Raw genomic sequence first — 20,086 nt, 5'->3', positions numbered from 1 at the left:
TTTTCAAGAGTTTTTTCATCTTAAAGGCCCTGTCACACATATCCGGATGACAGAAACGTATGGCGGTGCATACGAAATATCGGCAATAGGTTGATATAAATTAAGGGTAAGTTGTGATCGTTTGAAGGACGCAGATGATATGGCGAATACGCCAGACACACGCCCCTGTCACACAGCTCCGTATGGCAGAAAAATGCCGGCGTATATGAAAATTAGCTCAAAATGTGTCAGAGTCCAAATACGTCCAACTTTTCCACAGCGGTGTTGTAGCTGACGTACACATAACGAATACATAACAAATTATTATACGCATGTCAAACATTGATAGCGTATCACTTATACAAAACTTATCAGAGCGTCTGGCCAACGGAGCTGGAAAAGTGCCATCTGGTTCACGTCATGCTGATGCTGGAGAACGGCTAACATGCTGAACGCTAGCTGTACTGTAGAAACACGTTTAATAAGTTACTCCGTCGTCAGGCATCATCTTAACATAGGGTAGGAATAGGGTATCCACTCGTTATCAATAAACTTGCTGTAGGGTTCACCGTCAGCCGACGTAGCCTTTATCTAACGTACCTCTAACGTAGTCACGTAGGTATTCACGTACTGTATTTACGTAGGTAAGTATTTACGTACTGTATTTACGTAGGTAAGTATTCACGTACTGTATTTACGTAGGTAAGTATTCACGTACTGTATTTACGTAGGTAAGTATTTACGTACTGTATTTACGTAGATAAGTATTCACGTACGTATTCCGTATTCACGTATGTCTAACGTAACGTAACGTCTGCATATCTTATGAAGCACACGTCGGGCACGTCCAGTAATTTTGAACATGCTCAAAATATCAGCGTTCAACAACGCACCCCAGCGTAACACAGTGAGCTCTTAACGAACACTACTTATACCTTACCTTATATCTACGTACACCAGCGTGTTGCCGATATTTTTGTATACGTTATGCATTTGTTGGGTATTCGTCTGATACATTTTGTATTAGGAAGTGATGCGCTATCAACAGGTTAGACATGCGTATCTGTATTTGTTCACTTTTCCAATCCGATGAGAAGTTGGACGTATTTGGACTCTGACAAATGTTTGTATGCGCCGGCATACATTTCTGTCATATGGATATATGTGACAGGGCCTTTAGAAATAGAAACTCTTCATCCTTCAGTTTATCACAAACATTCAAAATCACCAAATGTGGAGATACATGGTTTTCACTGGAAATGAAGGGTATGAACATGTTTGAGTAAATCTAAAAACTACCTAGTGAGTAAAGTTGTTGACAGATGTAGTAAAATGTACAAAACTTGCCTCTCATATGTAGAGGAGTAGAAGTGTAAAGTTGCATAAAATGGACCACACACACTTAAGTACAGTGCTTATGTAAATGTACGTAGTTATTTTCCACCACTGGTTGTGCATCCAAGACACAAGATTCCCAAAACATATCTATAGACTTGTTTCTCTGTCTAGATGAATGAATCTGTTGCAGAGATGTTAAAACAGAGACGGGTTGTTCTGGCAGGAGGAGGATGACGACACCCCGGGCTGCCTCGGTCAGTCCTGCTCATCTCTAACCAGTCTGAGGCAGACAGAGAGGAGTTGAACAATCTGCTCTCAGATTCTCAGCCTCGGTGTCATGTGAGGAGGACCGGCGGTCTGCATGAAGAAGAGCTTTCAGGCCGACTTGTGTCAACAGAGAGCACGGACCATTACCACTTCAGTGTCCTGTCTCTGGAATGCACTCCTGCCACAGACATCCATGTGACACACACACATTTCAAATCGATCTGAAATATAAAGCACAAGTGTATCCCAGGGCTGCCCAGGGTGGGCAAGTAAAACATACTCTTTATATATGTACAATGTCTAAGGATTAATTATTTTTCTTAATCTGGCAGGCAGTTTGTCGCGAGTGAGGTAAGAAAGAAAATGAAGAGGCACACAGACAAAAGGCTTTTCAAGGAAGGGAACTAAAGATTCTACTGCATATTGTGCTAACTAAACAATAAAATACAATTTCTACAATAGATGATTGCTTCTGGCCCGTTTCACCAACCAGAGATCGTGGGAGACTTACAGGAAATCCATCAAAATAATATATTTTTCATGGAACAAAATATCACTTTAAACAATGTTCTATGATATAACATATAACATCATATCAAATACTGTATCCAGTTCAAGCTTGGTTCCCAATATATTCTACTTTACAAACAGGACAGTTTCGCAGTATGTTGGGGATTTAGGAAAGGACCACGGACAATGTGTAATTCTGACATTTCAGTATTAATCCACAGCTACATTTTTGTTAATGATCAAATCGTTAAAAAGCCTTTATCAGATCTAAAAACATAGACAGTGCTTATTCATGTTAAAATAGAGCCGAGTAAACAACCCACGCAAAGAAAGCAATAGCTTTCCCATACTTTCAATTATTAAAGGTATAATATGAAACATTTCTACAATACAAATGTATAAAAACTACTAGACCTATCCTTTATTTTTTTGAGTTGTGTATTTACATTGTCCCAAATGTTGTTCACAGATAGAGAAGTCTGTAATTTAATCAAAGTAGCAGTCCATTTAATTTCCCCTTTTTGCATGCATGAGCTTTGTGGTTGTCTGCCAGAAGCTTTCATGAATTTACTTTTACTCCAGTTTTAAATCACATCTTGGACGTTTTTACCTCTATACTTTTAACCAGATGAAGGGTTTAAGTCATAAGACGTCTGGATTTTAAGTTATCAAAGAAACTGATTTTTAATGTGAAACTGCTTTATTCAGTTTTTACCAGTTTTAATCTGAGGGTCCGTTTAATCCGTTAGCTGTGGATAAGTCAGCTCCTGGAAAAACCTCCTAGCAATAGCGGTGAAGACAACCACCTCATGATCCCATGCTACTTATCTCAAGCCGACTCGATTACTGTAATGCACTCTTTACCAGCCTCCCAAAAAAAACAACAGAGACTTCAGCTCATCCAAAACGCTGCAGCGAGGCTGCTGACTAGAGCCAAGAGGAGAGACCACATCAGTCCAGTGTTAGCTGCTCTACACTGGCTTCCAGTAACTTCTAGAATTGATTTCAAGGTCCTTCTTGTATACAAAGCCCTAAACGGAACTGCACCAAGTTACACTGCCAACTCTTTAATAAACTATGTGCCCCAAGAACATTACGATCATCCACTACTGGTTTATTAAATGTTCCCAGAAACATCCAAAAGAAAATTGGGGATGCAGCCTTTTGCAATTATGCACCAAAGCTATGGAACACTTTACCTGCAGACAATAGGGAGGCAAGCTCGCTCAATATCTTCAAAAGTAAGCTAAAAACATATCTTTTTACTTTAGCCTTTTAATAGTGATATTTTATATCTCTTTACTTTAGCCTTTTCATGGTGATATTTTATATCTCTTTACTTTAGCCTTTTAATAGTGATATTTTATATCTCTTTACTTTAGCCTTTTCATGGTGATATTTTATATCTCTTTACTTTAGCCTTTTAATAGTGATATTTTATATCTCTTTACTTTAGCCTTTTAATAGTGATATTTTATATCTCTTTACTGGTGATATTTTATATCTCTTTACTTTAGCCTTTTAATAGTAATATTTTATATATTTTTATCTTAGCCTTTTAATGGTGAATTATTACTGGTTTAACATTGAATATGTAAAGGTAACTGAGATCAATTTCAGAGTATGTATTTTTGAAAAACTTGAGATCAAATAGACTGTTTTACCACGGGAAAAAGAGGAAGTTTCGCTGATAAATGTGTTTACATGTTCTTTACACAACTAGTGGAAAAGTGAAAGATTAAAGAATATATTGGAGAAAAACTGGCTTTAACCGATAGGTTTCATAAAACTTAACAAACAGGGGTTTGTTTATGAAGCGGGCTTTAACCAAGAGAATCTGGACTCACAGAGACGTCTGTGTTTTATACGTTAAAAGGTCTATAAAGAGGTTGACACTGTAAACGTAAATCCAAAGACTACCAGGAATGTGTAGCAAAGGGAGTAAACCAGTTGAAGGGCCACAGGGGCCCATTGTTGATCTCATGCTTTCAAAATATGGCCCTGATAGTTTAAAACATTTACAAGAATGGTGTGCCAATGATATTTTATACTATTTTAATTCTGCTATGTTTATAATGGTACTTCAGACTAATTTACATCAACACTGTGATTATTGTACTGTAAATGCTCTTATTCTGTCTAATCTTGTACTAATTGTTGTTTTTGCTGTGAAGCACTTTGGGCTGCAATTCTTGTATGAAAGGTGCTATACAAATAAAGCTTATTATTATTATTACTATTATTACTTCACAACGTCACCAAACGCCATCTTTTGTTATTGTTTTGATTGAGAGACCCCTCGTGGCAGAAAAGTACAAACGTTTTTATTTAGCTAGAGTATTGGGAACAACTGAGGAAAAATAGTCCAGTTGGCTGTTCTTATGTACATGTAATAATGTGTTCAACTGCCCCAAAAGTTTTTATCCTTAATGAATTAATTGGTTGACTGTCAACACATTATGTTCTTTACAAAGGCTACTGTAGCCAAAGTGGTTCTCAGTCTAGGACCTTGCTTATTCTGTAATCCTGTGGAGGTTAAGAACAGTACAACAAGAGGTAAAACCCTTTCCTTATACCCAGTGAAGGACATTTACTTTAATCTTCTGGGTCTGGGTCAAGGCAGGGTTAGGGTGGTTTATGAGCACATACCATATTTACATGGCACTCTCAGAACCCTATGTATGTTTAATAGACTTCCAAAGATCAGCTGCAGAGCCAGTCAGTCCTGAAGCAGGATATACCTGTGACGTTTCTGTGCTGCGTGATTGCAGAGAGATAGAAAGATTGATAAATGAGAGTATGGAGAGATGAAGAAGATAAGCTCTCACATCTCAAACTCTTCTGGGAAGAGGGGGGGAGGGGGGCTGGCCAATGTTACATAACCTCCTCAGGATCAGTGGTCTTTCAACTGCTAAAAATGTTCCCATTCTGTCATCGTATAGTGTGTATACATATGTATATAACACCACACACTCACTGTAGATTCACTGTTATTCTATATCATAGTGGTTGCATGCTGCTGTATGGCACGTGTGTGCATGTGCTTCCTAGTAGAACACTGCTTTGTGCAAGTGGAGCAGTTGCATAACAGCGGTTTAAATCACTATGACAACAGCAGCCAAGCAGCTGGGAATGAAATAGTGTCAAAGCATTTTGGGCAACGAGAGTCACACCCCTCCCCCGTTCATCCAAATATGAACACTCTGTCACTATTCATTCATCAGGTCTGACAGAATGATCATCTCATGAACATTTAGTCAGTGATTGCACATTTGCATGCGTGCGTACAGACATCGTGCTGCACACGGTATGATTGATGCATATCTCACTTCCTAAAACAATAATTCCATTCATTTGCATTGCAAAAGTCACCTTTTACCAACTGAAGTTCAAGGTCATGCACAATTATTTTCTCTTGTGTACTGCCATCAACTCATTTCCTTATCTCTCAGCAGTTCACTTATTATCTGCAGCAGACTGAACGTTCTTTAATAACTGTGAAGCCCTTCGTTACACTGTTGAAAGGCTGATAACTATTCACAGCTCTTGTGCATACGGGGGACAGACCTTATGTTTCCCTACCATAGCTCCACTTTGTTCTTGGCTATTCTTATGTTTATAGGACTTGTCCTGGACTGCTTCTTAAATAGAGATATGACAGAACAGTGCAAAGCGTTCTATTTTTACTTCTGGGTGTTTGCCTTTTGGGTTATGTGTCTGGGAGTTTGTGTGTGTTTCATATCTTTTCTAAATCATGTGAATCTATTTTTCTGTTCTATTTTCATTTTCTCATCCTGTGAATGAATGAATCCTGATAGATAGTACATGATGTACCGCATCCTCTTTGTTTTTCATATAATAATAATAAAAATAACAAATTGTATTGCACATTTCATACAAGAGTTGCGGCACAAAGTGCTTTACAATAAGAGAAAATAGACATCCAATGAATATAAAGATAGGGATAGAATGCCACATTTAATGGAAAAATAAATCACACTTGAAATAAGATAAAAACTAAGAATAAAATGGAAAACATAGAATGTATAACCTAAGATGGAAAATAAAACTGAATAATAATAATAATAATAATAATAATAATAATAATAATAATAATAATAATAATAATAATAATAATAATAATAATAATAATAATAATAATCCATCCATCCATCGTCTACCGCTTATCCGGGATCGGGTCGCGGGGGCAGCAGCTCCAGTAAGGAACCCCAATCTTCCCTTCTCCGGGCCACATCCTCCAGCTCCGACTGGGGGATCCTGAGGCATTCCCAGGCCAGTGAGGAGATATAATCTCTCCACCGAGTCCTGGGTCTTCCCCGGGGTCTCCTCCCAGCTGGACGTGCCTGGATAATAATAATAATAATAATAAAATCAGTATCAATATTTTCAACATGCACATATCGGCTACATCAATTAACATTGCAGCAGCATCAAAAGGTCTCCATTGTCTTCTACACTGCTCTTATCTTTTCTTTTTCAGTGGTGGAGATTTGAAATTTTAAGACAAAAACTCTTTGTACTATATTTGTATTCTTTGGTTAAGAAGTGTAATTAGTGAACACAACTAATGTCGTCTGAACGCTAACTGTATGATGACTCCCACATTTGATCAACTGCACCATCCTCTCACTCCCATCGGAGAATTGCTCGATTTTCTGTCACACAATTTAGCCTGCAAACATGCTCTCTGCTGCCTCAGGCTGTGAAACCAGTCAGCACAGTTGTGGTCAAGGCACGAGGGGCTATTCAGTTTTCTGTATTCCCCAAGACAGCACCAATCAGTCATACCAAGCTCTCTTTGAGCAATATGTCCATTAGGTTTTAATTTGTCTTCATTAGATAAGTGTTTACACTTAGATTTGATTACATTAATTGTTTATCGAGTAGAATATGACGTCAAATGAGCAGCTCACCGTCTAAAGAAAGCAGTTGGTTTTCAGGTGAGAAGAGATGATAGCTTCAGTGTGAGGATGGTGTGATGAGAAGACAGATAAAGCAGGAGTGTAAACGTTACAGATAAATCCACAACACTTCTTTTGACAGCATTTGAGTGACAGCTGTATGCAAATACTGCTGGCTTAGTTACTACCTGTCACAGCTTTTCTTTGTGCGCCCTAGTTCCATATTCATATTTATATACTACTTTGAAGCTTGGAACTTTATGTGTTTTTTTGTTTTACAACAAGGGGATTTAATGTGGCTTTTTTGATCAACAGAAAAATACCTTTTGAACAGATCTCTACAAAGTGATCTAAATGATTTACAAATATAAAATACTTGTTCTGAATTTCCCACATCAAATGTAGTGTGTTTATACAACAATCAACTTACACTAATAAGTTATTGCAAAACCAACTGACTGCACCTGTCATGATTGAGGTGTGTCCTATACTTTGTTATTTATTTATTTGACCCAATCACGTTCTTCACAGAAAATAAAGGACTTTATATTGAATTGCAACTGACTTTCATTACTTCCTCTCCAGCCAAAGGATATTTCCTAAACTGTAAACTGTATCATAAGAAAAGTTATTCCCATATAGATACAGTATGAGCAAAGATGTTTGATAAAGACACGGTGTACACTCAGTTTGTGCAAAGGATCTATTTTTAAGTTTAGCTCCCATTTTGTGTCCTGATTAAACTACCATTGAAATTCTTCTAAATCAGGCCAACTTGTCACAACTCACAAAGACAAGAATTATAAATCTGTAGTCATGTTAGTGCAGTGGTTCCCAACCTGGGGGTCGGGACCCATAGTGGGGGTCGCCAAAGTTAGTACAATAGCCAAATGTCAGGGAGGAGGAAATTTGTAAAAAGAAGAATATTAAGTATGTATGATTGTTAAAAAAAAACAAACATAATACACAGAGAGAAGTGTATTACAGTTCCTAAAAAATAGGAAAACTCATCTCTTATGCAATAATGTATCCAAATCACTTATTTTACACATACAATGTAAACACGTAGAGAATATATCCAATATGGCGTCCCTTGTAGAGTTGGTGCTCACTTTTCTAGGCTTGCCACACCAGCATGCATTGCGATTCCACCGGAAGCCCGAAACTCCGATTCCGTCTATGCATTGAATATAATATGAAATACTCATAAAATATATCATTGGGTCCTTTTATTCAATGACTGAAAGGGTTCCCTTAAGGAAAAGGGTTTGGAACCACTGTGCTAGTGGATATGTGAGAGTGTACTTTGCACTAATGTCAGCATGCTAACATACTGCTGATATTTATCAGCGAATGTTTCTCATATAGACTAACTTAGTTTAACATGTTAACATGCTAGCATTTACTAATTAGCATGAAACACAAAGTATCGCGGAGGCTGATGGAAATATGATTAAATATGCAGGTGTTTGGTCCTAAACCAAAGTGTGGGACAAAATGCAATTTTGACGTGACGGTGGCGTTAAATGAAAAGTTTAGGGATCACCAATATTATAGCCATGTTACTAGCAGGGCCAAAAACAATCATAACTCAAAGTCCACATACTAGCTTATTGTGGAGGTTGTGGGAGCATCCCATTGCCTTCAACAACAAATTCACTCCATGACGACTGAGCCAATTTGCTAACAAAGACTGAAAGAAAGCAGGAAGCTGGGTACTAGACTGGAGGGCACCTGGACGGGAAAAAAGAGTGAAGAAAATAAAATGATATTTTCTTTTCAAGGTTGAGAATGAAGGTTCAATCTCAAACAATAAAGCTCAACAATCTATCTCATGCTCATAAGACATTATATAAAGAGTGTATACCCAATAAATTAAGAATAGAAAGATAACTCATAGGAGACTTAGAATGCTTCCAAGAACATCAAATACTACACATGATATAACAGAAACCAGAATCACGCCATGACCCCATTCCAATCGAAATCATTCAATTCATAAAATCACTACTCTCTGGCCTGATCCTGCTCTCTCACATGCACAAGCTGAAGCCTCTGCAGATAAACCATTAATAGTAATAATAGGTTTCAACCACTAAATAGAATCACATTGATTGTATAAAAGCACATGAAATGGAGGCTCTGCCTGCGCGTCTGCTCACAGAAGCAGAGAAAGGCAGAGAAATGGACGTGAGAGAGGAAAAGCAAAACCGAGCCAAGATGTAATTGGAACGTTACATAACGGTGGCAGTGACGCTGTCTGCCAGGCGTCGGGCCTCGACCTTGCCTGAGGCCCCTGTCGTACCCACGGCATGCCAGTCCCCTCTGTCAAACTCATTTACACTGACCTCTTAATTACTATAATGAACCGTCAGAGGCACATCTTAGCACTCTTTATTCAAGCTCACCCATGAAGGTCAAATGAAGGAAGACTTTCTGCCCTCTTGAATTACTCCATGGGTGTTACTCTGGCTTGCATTACACTATTACACGGCCAGGCCTGGATTAGTTGAGGGATTACAGCAGTTTGGGTTAAGGTTTGAAAAATAGATAAATACTATGAATACATAAAACCATTGTAAAACAGGTTTTAGTCATAAGTGGCTGTGTCATCCAAGCAGAATCTCAGCTGTGCTTCAGTGATCGACAGGTGCCAGACATGCTGTTATGACAAACTTGTTATGAAATGAAAATTATAATATTACAGCCAAGGATTATAATGTGTCTCTCTCTATCCTTTCAGCTACCCCGGGATTCTCTCTGTCCCCTTCCCCTTCGTATGGACAAGACTCAGTGCTGGGTTCACATAAGCCCTTCATATACATAAATAGTGTTTATGAGGATGCATGTTTTTACATGTGTGTTAATGCTCATTCCCAGCTCAGGACTCATGTAACCCTGACAACACTGATGTGGAATGTGACTTGAATAACTGGTAGTTTTAACACACACACACACACACACACACACACACACACACACACACACACACACACACACACACACACACACACACACACACACACACCTTTCTTTCTCTTTGTAGTCGTAAGTAATATTTTTTGTGGTTATTTTTGTGTGTGGCTGTTTTGCTCCTTTTTGTCGTTGTCGTTGTGAGTCTCTTTGTGTCCGTTCAGTAATCCAACCATTCACACACATCTATAAATGTGCATATTTAAGTAGTAGTGCTCACTTCTGATAGATTGGTGTCCTCTGAATGACCATTTATTAGGATTATACAAGGCAAAGAAAGTGTGCAGAAATGTAATTTTGTTTTTGATAAGCTTCAATGGTCTGTGTATGGATGAAGCATGTACAGTACATTTATAATTCACAGGCTGTGTAGCCTACTGTTGACGACTCTTTTGTTTTAGGGTTTTTTAGTTACTGCTCTTTCCAGTATTATATCATGCTTATCCATTATCTGCTAATAAAACTGCTCACTGACTGACTGAAACTCATGCACACTCATACCTCCACACCCGCAGGAGCACTTTCAATGTTTAGTACTCATCTCTCCCTCTAAAAATAAGGAAGAAAAAGCCTGACTCATCTGCAACAGACGCAAATTAGCCGACCAGCCATATACCAAAATCACTGTGTATGTTCATGTTCACGTATCTGCTTCCCACACCTCAGGCAGACTTTGCTTCTGCTTCTTAAATGTTCTTTTCTTGAAAAGGAAAAAAAATGCTCCCTCTTTAATCGCATGCTCCTTTTTATGTTCCTGTGATCATGCCATGTATTGATCCATACTCATGTGCATAACAGAATGAAATAGACATTATAGTTCCCTTTTGCCACTAACACAATTTGGTTGAATGCTTGATTGAGTGATTTATCTCGTCTGTCAGGTAAGATTGTGATCATATATCAAGATTTATAAAGCATGATTTAAGCTAAAGGGATCTTTTAGAGTTTGCTAAAGAGGAAATGGTATTACATTGAATTGGAAAGATTTAATGCTGAGTAATCCAGGATAGTTTTGACTTTGAGCAGCTGAGCCTGAGGCATAACATGTCCTCTTACCTTTGTTAGTCTCTAAATTTAGAATGTAAATAGTGAGGGTACTGGGTCTATTTCCATGGCCCGGGGTTCCATGTATTTGGCATACGATGAAACATGGGTGTGTTTACATAATTGAAGGTTTCAAACAGACACAATGTCCTCCACAGGTATACACAGGAACAGCCGTAGGGGAAACTAAGTTATCAGAAAATTGGATCAGCATTCATGTTCATTTGCATGGATTCATGTGTACAAAAAGATAATGAATATTTGTTTGTGCATTGCTACAGACTATTATCCGGTGCTAAGGGACTGATCATTAAAGCACTGCAGATTAAACAATAATTTCTGGATTGCTCCGTTTCATTGAAGCATGAGTGTGATTCATTGAAAAAATAAATTCCCACCAACTAATAACAGCTTCTATTTAACATATCAAAGCAGGAGTCGACTACTTTCCTTATGACTGACAGGAAGAATTGTATCTTGAACAGACTATTCAAAACTCTGTGAAAAGCAGAGACTGTAGGGGGTTTGTGTGGTATTTGCTTGTCCTAACCTCTGTGTTAGCTCACAGGTCTGTGGTCATTATGTAACCTTGTGAACAAATATCTCTTTATCATGATGGCAGATGTGCAGGCTCCCAGCATCCTCCTCTGTGTGAGTGTGTGTTTTCTGCTGGAAAACAAATCAAGTTATGACAGTAGATCCAGAGAGTATAGAGCAGGGGTTCTCAACGGGGGCGGTAGCTCCCCACAGGGGGCGTTCAGAGAATGTCTGGGGGCGCTGGAAGCAATATTTTTGAAAGGGGGGCGTTTATGTGTTTTTGGGGGGCGTTTGTTTTATAGACTCTGCTATGTTGTTAAATCTGAGATTTGAAAAAAAGAGCGATGGCAAAGTCCTTGTATGTGTAAATTTACTTGGCAATAAACCAAATTCTGAATTGATTCTGACCAGAGTTCAGGCAACTTTGTGTTGTTTTTAGACTTTTATTTTGCTGAGCGATAAAGTGCTGCTTAAAAAACAACAACAAAAAAAACAGCGCCGCCACTGCTCAAAAGCATGAATGTTATTCCAAGGATACACCACGAATAAAACTAATCTGAATTAATGGTAAAAGAAACTAACGCTCTAGTCGGGACTTGGACCAGCAGCAGACGAGCTGCACTCTGGCTGCTCGTAGTAGCAGAGCTAACATCCTGCATCACTGCTGCTGATTCAGGCTGTGTGATATTTTATTTAATATATTGAAATTGAAATAATATAATATTTATTATTATTTTTTACTTATTATTTTTTTATTTTACTGTAACTTCAATCTCAGAGAATTTGAGTTTTTATAATAACATAATATAGCCACCTAAAAATAAGAAAAATAATATAGGAATTTAAATACAAAATTAATATATTCAATAATGTAATATAAATAATAAATACTAAGAATAATAATCAACATTAAAATTCAGGGGAGACAATTAGCCTACATTTTATTTGATGGGGGGGGCGGTAAGGGACCTGGATAATGGATAGGGGGGCGCTGGCCCAAAAAAGGTTGAGAACCACTGGATTGGACTGATGAGATGTAGAGATGGCACAAAGCTCCAATCATCGTCATGCTATTTGTGTCATTATTATGGGTCAGTGGCTATGTGTTCCACCAGCACTGCACAGCCAAAGTCTAAATATCACCACTGGAACAACACTGAGCTCTAGTGGTGGGAACTTTTCAAGGGAAATGTTATCATGATAACAAACTGAGGTTGCTTTACTCTTACTTTTATGGAACTACAGTATATGTGAAATTATTCACAACACTTTAAAAAAAAGTCCAACAATGTAATGTAACACTGTTCCACTAAAACTTTTTACAGTAGATATATGTCATATGTATATTATGCCGAAGTAGCACACAATAATATGGTTTCCTAAAAGTGTAAATAGCATTTTTATGTGGTAGTTGGTGGAGGTGAACATCAGTTTCACTACTTTATACCGTTGGGTAGATATAGCAACATTTTAACTAGTTTTCAGCTAGTATTGGTAGATGCCAAATACATGTAGTGCAGTATAAGCTGTGAAAATAAATGTCGTGAGGTGAAAAGTACAATATTTGCCTCCAAAATGTAGTGAAGTATAAAGTGGCATACAAATGGAAATACTCAAGTAAAGTACAAGTACCTCAAAATGGTACTTAAGTACAGTAGTGAATAAATGTAACTACATTTCACCAGTGCCTAAAGGTGAGCTGGTAATCAGCAGAATGAATTAATCAGCAGAATGAATGAATATTATCAGTCTGATTGTGTAGCTCCATTACTTCACAAAAACTGTTAAAACTAAAGAAATACAAATGTCATTTCTTTACTCCCCTGCTATGCCCACAGTTGGAGAGCTGAGATAACACTAGTACTGAGAAACCCCCCCCAAAAAAACAATACCCCATGTCATCATTTAAAACACATGCCTGATGAGATTAAAAGCCATGACTCAATCAATTATCTAGGGCTAATCATGCAAGCAAGCGGCAGAAGACTTGTGGTTTCTTTGCAAAAGTTTTGTACCATCTGTGTTATGCAGGTTTTGCAGTAGCCTATACACTTATACACTTGTCTTCATGTATTCCTGGTCTGATCCCGTAATGATATGATATCAGAGGACTTCTCAGAGGAAGGGGTGAAAGGCTCTAACATCAAACATATGGAGGAGTGGCCCAGAGACGGTTTAGAAAGGAGACGCCGCACTGAGATTAAATGTCCTGTATCTGTTTCCCTGGCCTCTTTAGGAAACTAACGGCAGGTCTATTAACTTCAATGGGAAAAGTGAACGTGACGACAGATTATGACCGATTCTTTCGCCCCAAAGAACAAACTGGACCCATGTTTCACAAGCCACATATTTCCCGAACATTCTGACAATAAAATTGCATTTTCAGACATACAAATCAGGAGAAAATTAGTTCGAGACCAATTTGACTGTCTCAGCAACACACTCTCGCGAGATCTGGCAACACAGCGCGTTTGGTTGCCGTTGAAACGTGGTCTAATCATGTTTGTTAGCTGTATATATATATATCTAATGTTAGCTAAATAAAATATACATATATTCAAATGCGCCCACTTAGGGGACAGGAAGTGTATACTATTTCATACTTGTAGAGCATCTTTGGTGTGATACTGGCCTGATGGAGTAGAGCGCCCTCTGGAGGATGGGAGAGCTCTGTATTACAGCAGGATACATTATACATGTTAAAACTAAACATTTTGCGTTTTCCAAGTTGACTGGATTTGTTTGTGACCCTAAACACCACATCTTCACATAAACGAGGGTATGATGGTGTGCAGTGTGGTGGTCTGAGTGTCTCAGAGAAGTGACGTGTGTTAGCGGCTTGTCTGGTGACGTGTCTCTCCTGCTCGCTCTTTTCTCACGGAGCGGCTTGATGGAGCCACACTGACTCCGCTGAGCACTCAAACTGAAACCAGTAACACGGCAGGAGTCGGCCTACGGACACCATGGGGAGTACGTAACATGCTTCTCTTGTATACATTTGTTGAGGGTGGTCGAAAAATACCTGCTGTCTTTTTTAATCTCTCACAATAGCGCGCATAAAGCGTTCGTCGGCAAGCTAATTAGCCAACCTTGGTTAACGCTAGTGCGCAAGTTGCAGCTAGCTGGAGCTGACTTTAAGCTTTTCTTCTAATCAAATTATGTCTCGTTGGGATTAAGTAACGTTTACTTCGCAGACAGAGACACTTTCTAACACATTGCCTTTGTCTTTCAACGAGGCGTCCAGGATTCCTGTTTTAAAGTGATTGCTGTCTCGTTTTTTGTTTGAACGCTAGTTAGCATCGTGCTAACTGTACGGACTGTTCAACTACGATAGTTTACTGTAAAGACACTTTAGTGCTGGATTCTTCTCGTTTTTTACACGAGCGCATTGGTAGATTTACAATGCCAGATTGTATAGTCAAGTGCCAGAAAATATTTAGTGGCTTATGTTAAAGTCTTTTTGTTTTCTGTCAAAGTCGATCTCAGTGATTGAAACAGCTGATCGGCACCAACACGAAACATTTAGCAGCGAGCCCAAAAACTAAACATGACTGCACACTGGCTACTAGTTACTCCAACATTGCTCAAATAATTTTTTCAAAACCTGATATTGCTAAGAAAATCTATCTTGTTGCTGCATTGCACAGTTGTCAGCTGCTTGCTGATGCTTAGTGATGACGTTGCATCTAAAGATTATTAGATCTAAAGATTTCACAAATATTTGTGATTATGCGAGTCTGTTACTTCTGTATTTTAACCTGCTAATCTCTTTCTCCAGTTAAATTTTTGGAGTTCATCAAGCCGTTCTGTGCAGTCTTGCCAGAAATACAGAAACCCGAAAGAAAGGTATGTTTAGGTGTTTTTAACATTTATTACGTGGCATTATGTCTGCATTGTGCATATATGAATGCATGTGAATTACATCTGCTCATTTTCCTTTAATCCACACAGATTCAATTTAGAGAAAAAGTACTATGGACCGCCATCACACTTTTCATCTTTCTGGTGTGCTGCCAGGTTAGTATCTGTTGACGGCGACAGCCAACATAGTGGTTCTGTTAGTGGTGATAGTGGTTTGTGACACTGTTTTTTATATCTTTTTCTTGATACAGATTCCCCTCTTTGGCATCATGTCTTCAGATTCAGCAGATCCCTTCTACTGGATGAGAGTAATCCTGGCTTCCAACAGAGGTGCTTGAATTGTATATGTTAAGCAGGGTTAATAAGTATAAATAATGTAATTCCAGTGTTGTTATCAGACCTGACGTAATCTCATTATCACATGTGATCAGTCAAAGGTCAACAGATGTAGGGAATTATGCATTGTTTCTGGTGCTGCTGCTGTGGTACTGAGGCTTACAGTGACACTAATGATGCTGTTCACCTCCAGGTACTCTGATGGAGCTGGGCATCTCACCCATTGTCACCTCAGGCCTTATCATGCAGCTGCTGGCTGGTGCAAAGATCATTGAGGTGGGAGACACTCCCAAGGACAGAGCCCTCTTCAATGGAGCTCAGAAATGTAGGTCTACTGCTCACTACATTTGCTATTTTTAGAAAATGTGTTGCATTCCTTTTGAAATCTGTTTTTGATTTCTTCTAAAGATAGCAGACGCAATACACATTCAGAACATCTCGTTCAGTATTCAGTAACATCTGTAGTAGCTGTCCCTGCAAGATTGCCAATTGCAACTCATGTTTTCTGTCTTTTTTCAGTGTTTGGAATGATCATCACCATTGGACAGGCCATTGTATATGTTATGACTGGCATGTATGGAGACCCTTCAGAGATGGGTGCTGGGATATGCTTGCTCATCATCATCCAGGTTAATACAAAATCTCAATGCTGCTCCAGCAGAAACTTTGTGCATATGTGGAAACAGACACCAATTTCCAAAGTTTAGGCTCTCTGTCTGAAATTGTGTTTTAGCTCATTCAGGGTGTTAAAAAATATAGAATAATCAATCAATAGAACTGTTCATCGTTACTTTGATCTTACCCGCTATAATTGCATTTGTCAGCCTAAATATAACCAACATTATTTATAGTAGTCCGTCAACCCAACTGGATATAAAACTAGGTAGCTCTTGTGCAGTTCTGTTACATTATTTTCCAATTAATTTACAAATATTTTACAAATTGAGATGCAATTTTAATCCTCTCCCTTGGTGAGATACTCAGAAATCAGAAAATAGTTTTGTTGTACACGGCTATTTTGAACAGCTGTTTGTCAGCCTAAATCGGCTCAATACAAACCTCCCGTCTGTGTCTTCAGCTCTTTGTTGCAGGTCTGATTGTCTTGCTGCTGGATGAGCTGCTCCAGAAGGGCTACGGTCTGGGCTCGGGTATCTCTCTCTTCATTGCGACCAACATCTGTGAAACGATCGTCTGGAAGGCCTTCAGCCCCACCACTGTCAACACTGGCAGAGGTATTTAAAGCTGAGTGACGATACAGAAGATGCATCTTCATCTGTATTACAACGGCTAACCCTTTGACTCCTCTTGTTTATCCAGGTACTGAGTTTGAGGGAGCCATCATTGCTCTCTTTCATCTCCTGGCCACCCGCACGGACAAGGTGCGCGCCCTGAGAGAGGCCTTCTACAGACAAAACCTGCCTAACCTCATGAACCTCATCGCCACCGTCTTTGTGTTTGGAGTGGTGATATACTTCCAGGTGAGCCGGCCAGTGTCTAACTTGCGGTTATTCAATTAAAGGGATTTGGACGACATGTTATGAAACAAATATGAGCTTACTGATGGGTGCACTTTGTTTACCTCACCAGGGCTTCAGGGTGGACCTGCCCATAAAGTCGGCACGCTACCGCGGTCAATACAACACCTACCCCATCAAACTGTTCTACACCTCCAACATACCCATCATCCTGCAGTCGGCCCTTGTCTCCAATCTCTACGTCATTTCTCAAATGCTCTCAACGCGTTTCAGCGGCAACTTCCTCGTCAACCTCCTGGGAACCTGGTCTGTAAGTATATAATGGAAGCTGCACATCAGTCAATTCAACAAGTTTTATTGGAATGACATAAGAAAAGAACCTGGTACCAAAAGCGAGTCGAGCCAAAAACATGCAGTGGAAATGAGGATTTATTTTTTTTAATAAAGAGGGTACAGTCAGGTTCTGTCTCTTATGTCTAGGCTGTCATGGACATGCATCATCCTGCTAACAAAATCTTAATATGTTTAGGACGCGACGACTAGCGGACCAGCTCGGGCCTACCCAGTGGCCGGACTCTGCTACTACCTTTCTCCTCCGGAGTCGTTTGGTTCTGTCCTGGACGACCCGGTTCACGCTGCCATCTACATTGTCTTCATGCTCGGATCCTGCGCCTTCTTCTCCAAGACCTGGATTGAGGTCTCAGGATCCTCTGCCAAAGATGTAAGTCTGAGTTTGTACAAGCATTTGCTACTTTCTTTGCATCAGTCCTGCATGAAATTAACCTGCGTATATCACTTTGTGCGTGGCAGGTGGCAAAGCAGCTGAAGGAGCAGCAGATGGTAATGAGGGGCCACAGAGAGACTTCCATGGTGCATGAGCTTAACAGGTACAAAGTAACCTTGAGTCTCAGGTTTCATGTTTGTTACTTGCAGCATATGGAAAGTTGTCCTTCAGAATATTTATGTATTCATGATGGTTTTACTATTCACAGGTACATCCCCACAGCTGCTGCCTTCGGTGGCCTTTGCATAGGAGGGCTGTCCGTCATGGCTGACTTCCTCGGTGCCATTGGTTCGGGTACAGGAATCCTTTTGGCTGTAACAATCATCTACCAGTACTTTGAAATCTTTGTGAAGGAGCAGAGTGAAGTGGGCAGCATGGGAGCACTGCTTTTCTAGAAAAATACCAACCTTCTGACACACATCAGACACAAAGCATCCACCCCCCATCATTTGTTTTAATTGTGCAAATTGCAAAACAATGCACAATCAGTACATTTTGCAGCTGGAATAGGTAATTTTTTTCCACCATTACCTCTCTAGCATGTCAATGCTGAGAAAACCGCTTTGGTTGCGCTCAGCGTTGAGCATAGTATTTGTGTGTCTTCATTCCTTTTACCCCAATAGCTGTTAACCATCTCTCTGCAGGCTGCCTAAGTCCCCACTGTCTGTCTTATCAGATGAAAAAAGCCTATAAAGAACACTAGTGTGAGATGCTGTGTTTGACTTACCTCAGGCATTGTTCATCGCAGCATGTTCAAGGAACACTTAAGACAGCGACGACGTCTTAGTGCTTATTTCAAGCTGAAAGCACTGCCTGGACATTTCGGGGGAGTTGAAAGAAAGCCATGTCATGTTCATCACAAAGTAGCGATCATGCTTGAGGTTTCTAGGGTCCTAATGTAGGGTGTGTAAAGTATAAATTAAATATGCTTGTACTCCTGATTAGGTTTCTGGTAATCTCAAACAAAGCAGTCTGTGGTTTTTATTTTGATATTTTAAATGATGGACTATGTTTATATTCACTCTGGTCTTATGTAGGGCACAGTGTTTGTCCTCTCTATCTGGGTCCTCAAAGGAAAGTGTTTGTCTGTGTCGTCATGCTCTTTTATTCCCAGACTGAATCGCTGCACAATACTGCCGAGATGGTTGGGATGAGGGTGGGTTTGATAGGGACGAAAGGGGGTCTCATTTTGGTTTTTACTTTATGTAACAAACATAATTGTGTTATTAAAAAAAGAAAAAAGGATTTTTTTCCCAACATACATGGAAATCGTGTTTTGATTCCTATTGTCTCCTTGTTGTGCTTTGTCCTTGCATGTTCTGTGATACAATTATAATGAAGCATAATGTATAGTGGCATTTCAACTGAATGGTTTTAGCATGATATTAATAGTTAAGGAAGATGATTGGATTTTCACACTTTAAGGCCAGTAAGACTATAAAACAAACTTTCACTTGGGTTGTTGGGCCTCAAGAGTTAATTGTATGACAAGTTTATTGAGATGTGATTTGTAACTTAGTTTAAAAAAAGCTGTATTACTCTTCCTTAATAGAAGAAAATAAGAACAACCCCAGGTTTCTTTTCAGCACTTTTTTGCAAATTTTGAAGGACCCCAGCTTTCTCAGGAAGTACAGACGACTGGACCCTCTCGATGGACACAGGTTGCAGGTGTGGCCTGATCCTGGTGTTCAGCTGCAGATGGTTCGACTTGGACCACCTCACAAAGTCCTCCACCAGGCTCCTGTACTCCCCCTCTTGTCCATTCCTGACACAGCCCACGATCACAGTGTCATCTGAGTATTTCTGCATGTGGCAGAGCTCAGAGTTGTGCTGGAAGTCAGAGGTGTAGAGGGTGAACAAGACAGGAGAGAGTACCGTCCCCTGTGGCGCTCCAGTGCTGCTGACCACAGTGTCGGACGTGCAGCCTTTCAGCCTGACGTACTGTGGTCTCTCTGTGAGGTAGTCCGTGATCCATCTCACCAGATGTGAGTCCACCCTCATCTCTGTTAGCTTATCTCTCAGGAGTAGGGGCTGGATGGTGTGGATGACTCCATCCTCTA

General features: G+C 39.6%; 1 protein-coding gene across 1 annotated transcript; it reads left to right on the top strand.

Moving 5' to 3' along the window:
• Positions 1 to 14,308: 14,308 nt before the first annotated feature.
• Positions 14,309 to 19,287, top strand: LOC115008515 (protein transport protein Sec61 subunit alpha). The gene is made up of 12 exons (XM_029432175.1): positions 14,309 to 14,540; positions 15,349 to 15,416; positions 15,522 to 15,587; positions 15,683 to 15,761; positions 15,961 to 16,092; positions 16,287 to 16,396; positions 16,846 to 16,999; positions 17,085 to 17,245; positions 17,355 to 17,552; positions 17,772 to 17,963; positions 18,053 to 18,129; positions 18,235 to 19,287. Exons 1-12 carry the CDS (start codon positions 14,534 to 14,536, stop codon positions 18,419 to 18,421), a joined length of 1,431 nt encoding a protein of 476 aa, XP_029288035.1. The 5' UTR covers positions 14,309 to 14,533; the 3' UTR covers positions 18,422 to 19,287.
• Positions 19,288 to 20,086: the final 799 nt, after the last annotated feature.

The sequence above is a fragment of the Cottoperca gobio genome, chromosome 5, assembly GCF_900634415.1.
Source record: "Cottoperca gobio chromosome 5, fCotGob3.1, whole genome shotgun sequence".
Taxonomy (NCBI): Eukaryota; Metazoa; Chordata; class Actinopteri; order Perciformes; family Bovichtidae; genus Cottoperca; species Cottoperca gobio.
The sequence above is the reverse complement of the archived record's forward strand: the minus strand, read 5'-3'. Positions and strand labels throughout refer to the sequence as shown.

Excerpts from the sequence above, each read along its gene's own strand:
- LOC115008515 (XM_029432175.1), top strand. Across the intron at positions 15,417-15,521 it reads TACAGAAACCCGAAAGAAAG|ATTCAATTTAGAGAAAAAGT; the intron begins GTATGTTTAGGT and ends TAATCCACACAG. Across the intron at positions 17,964-18,052 it reads CAGGATCCTCTGCCAAAGAT|GTGGCAAAGCAGCTGAAGGA; the intron begins GTAAGTCTGAGT and ends TGTGCGTGGCAG.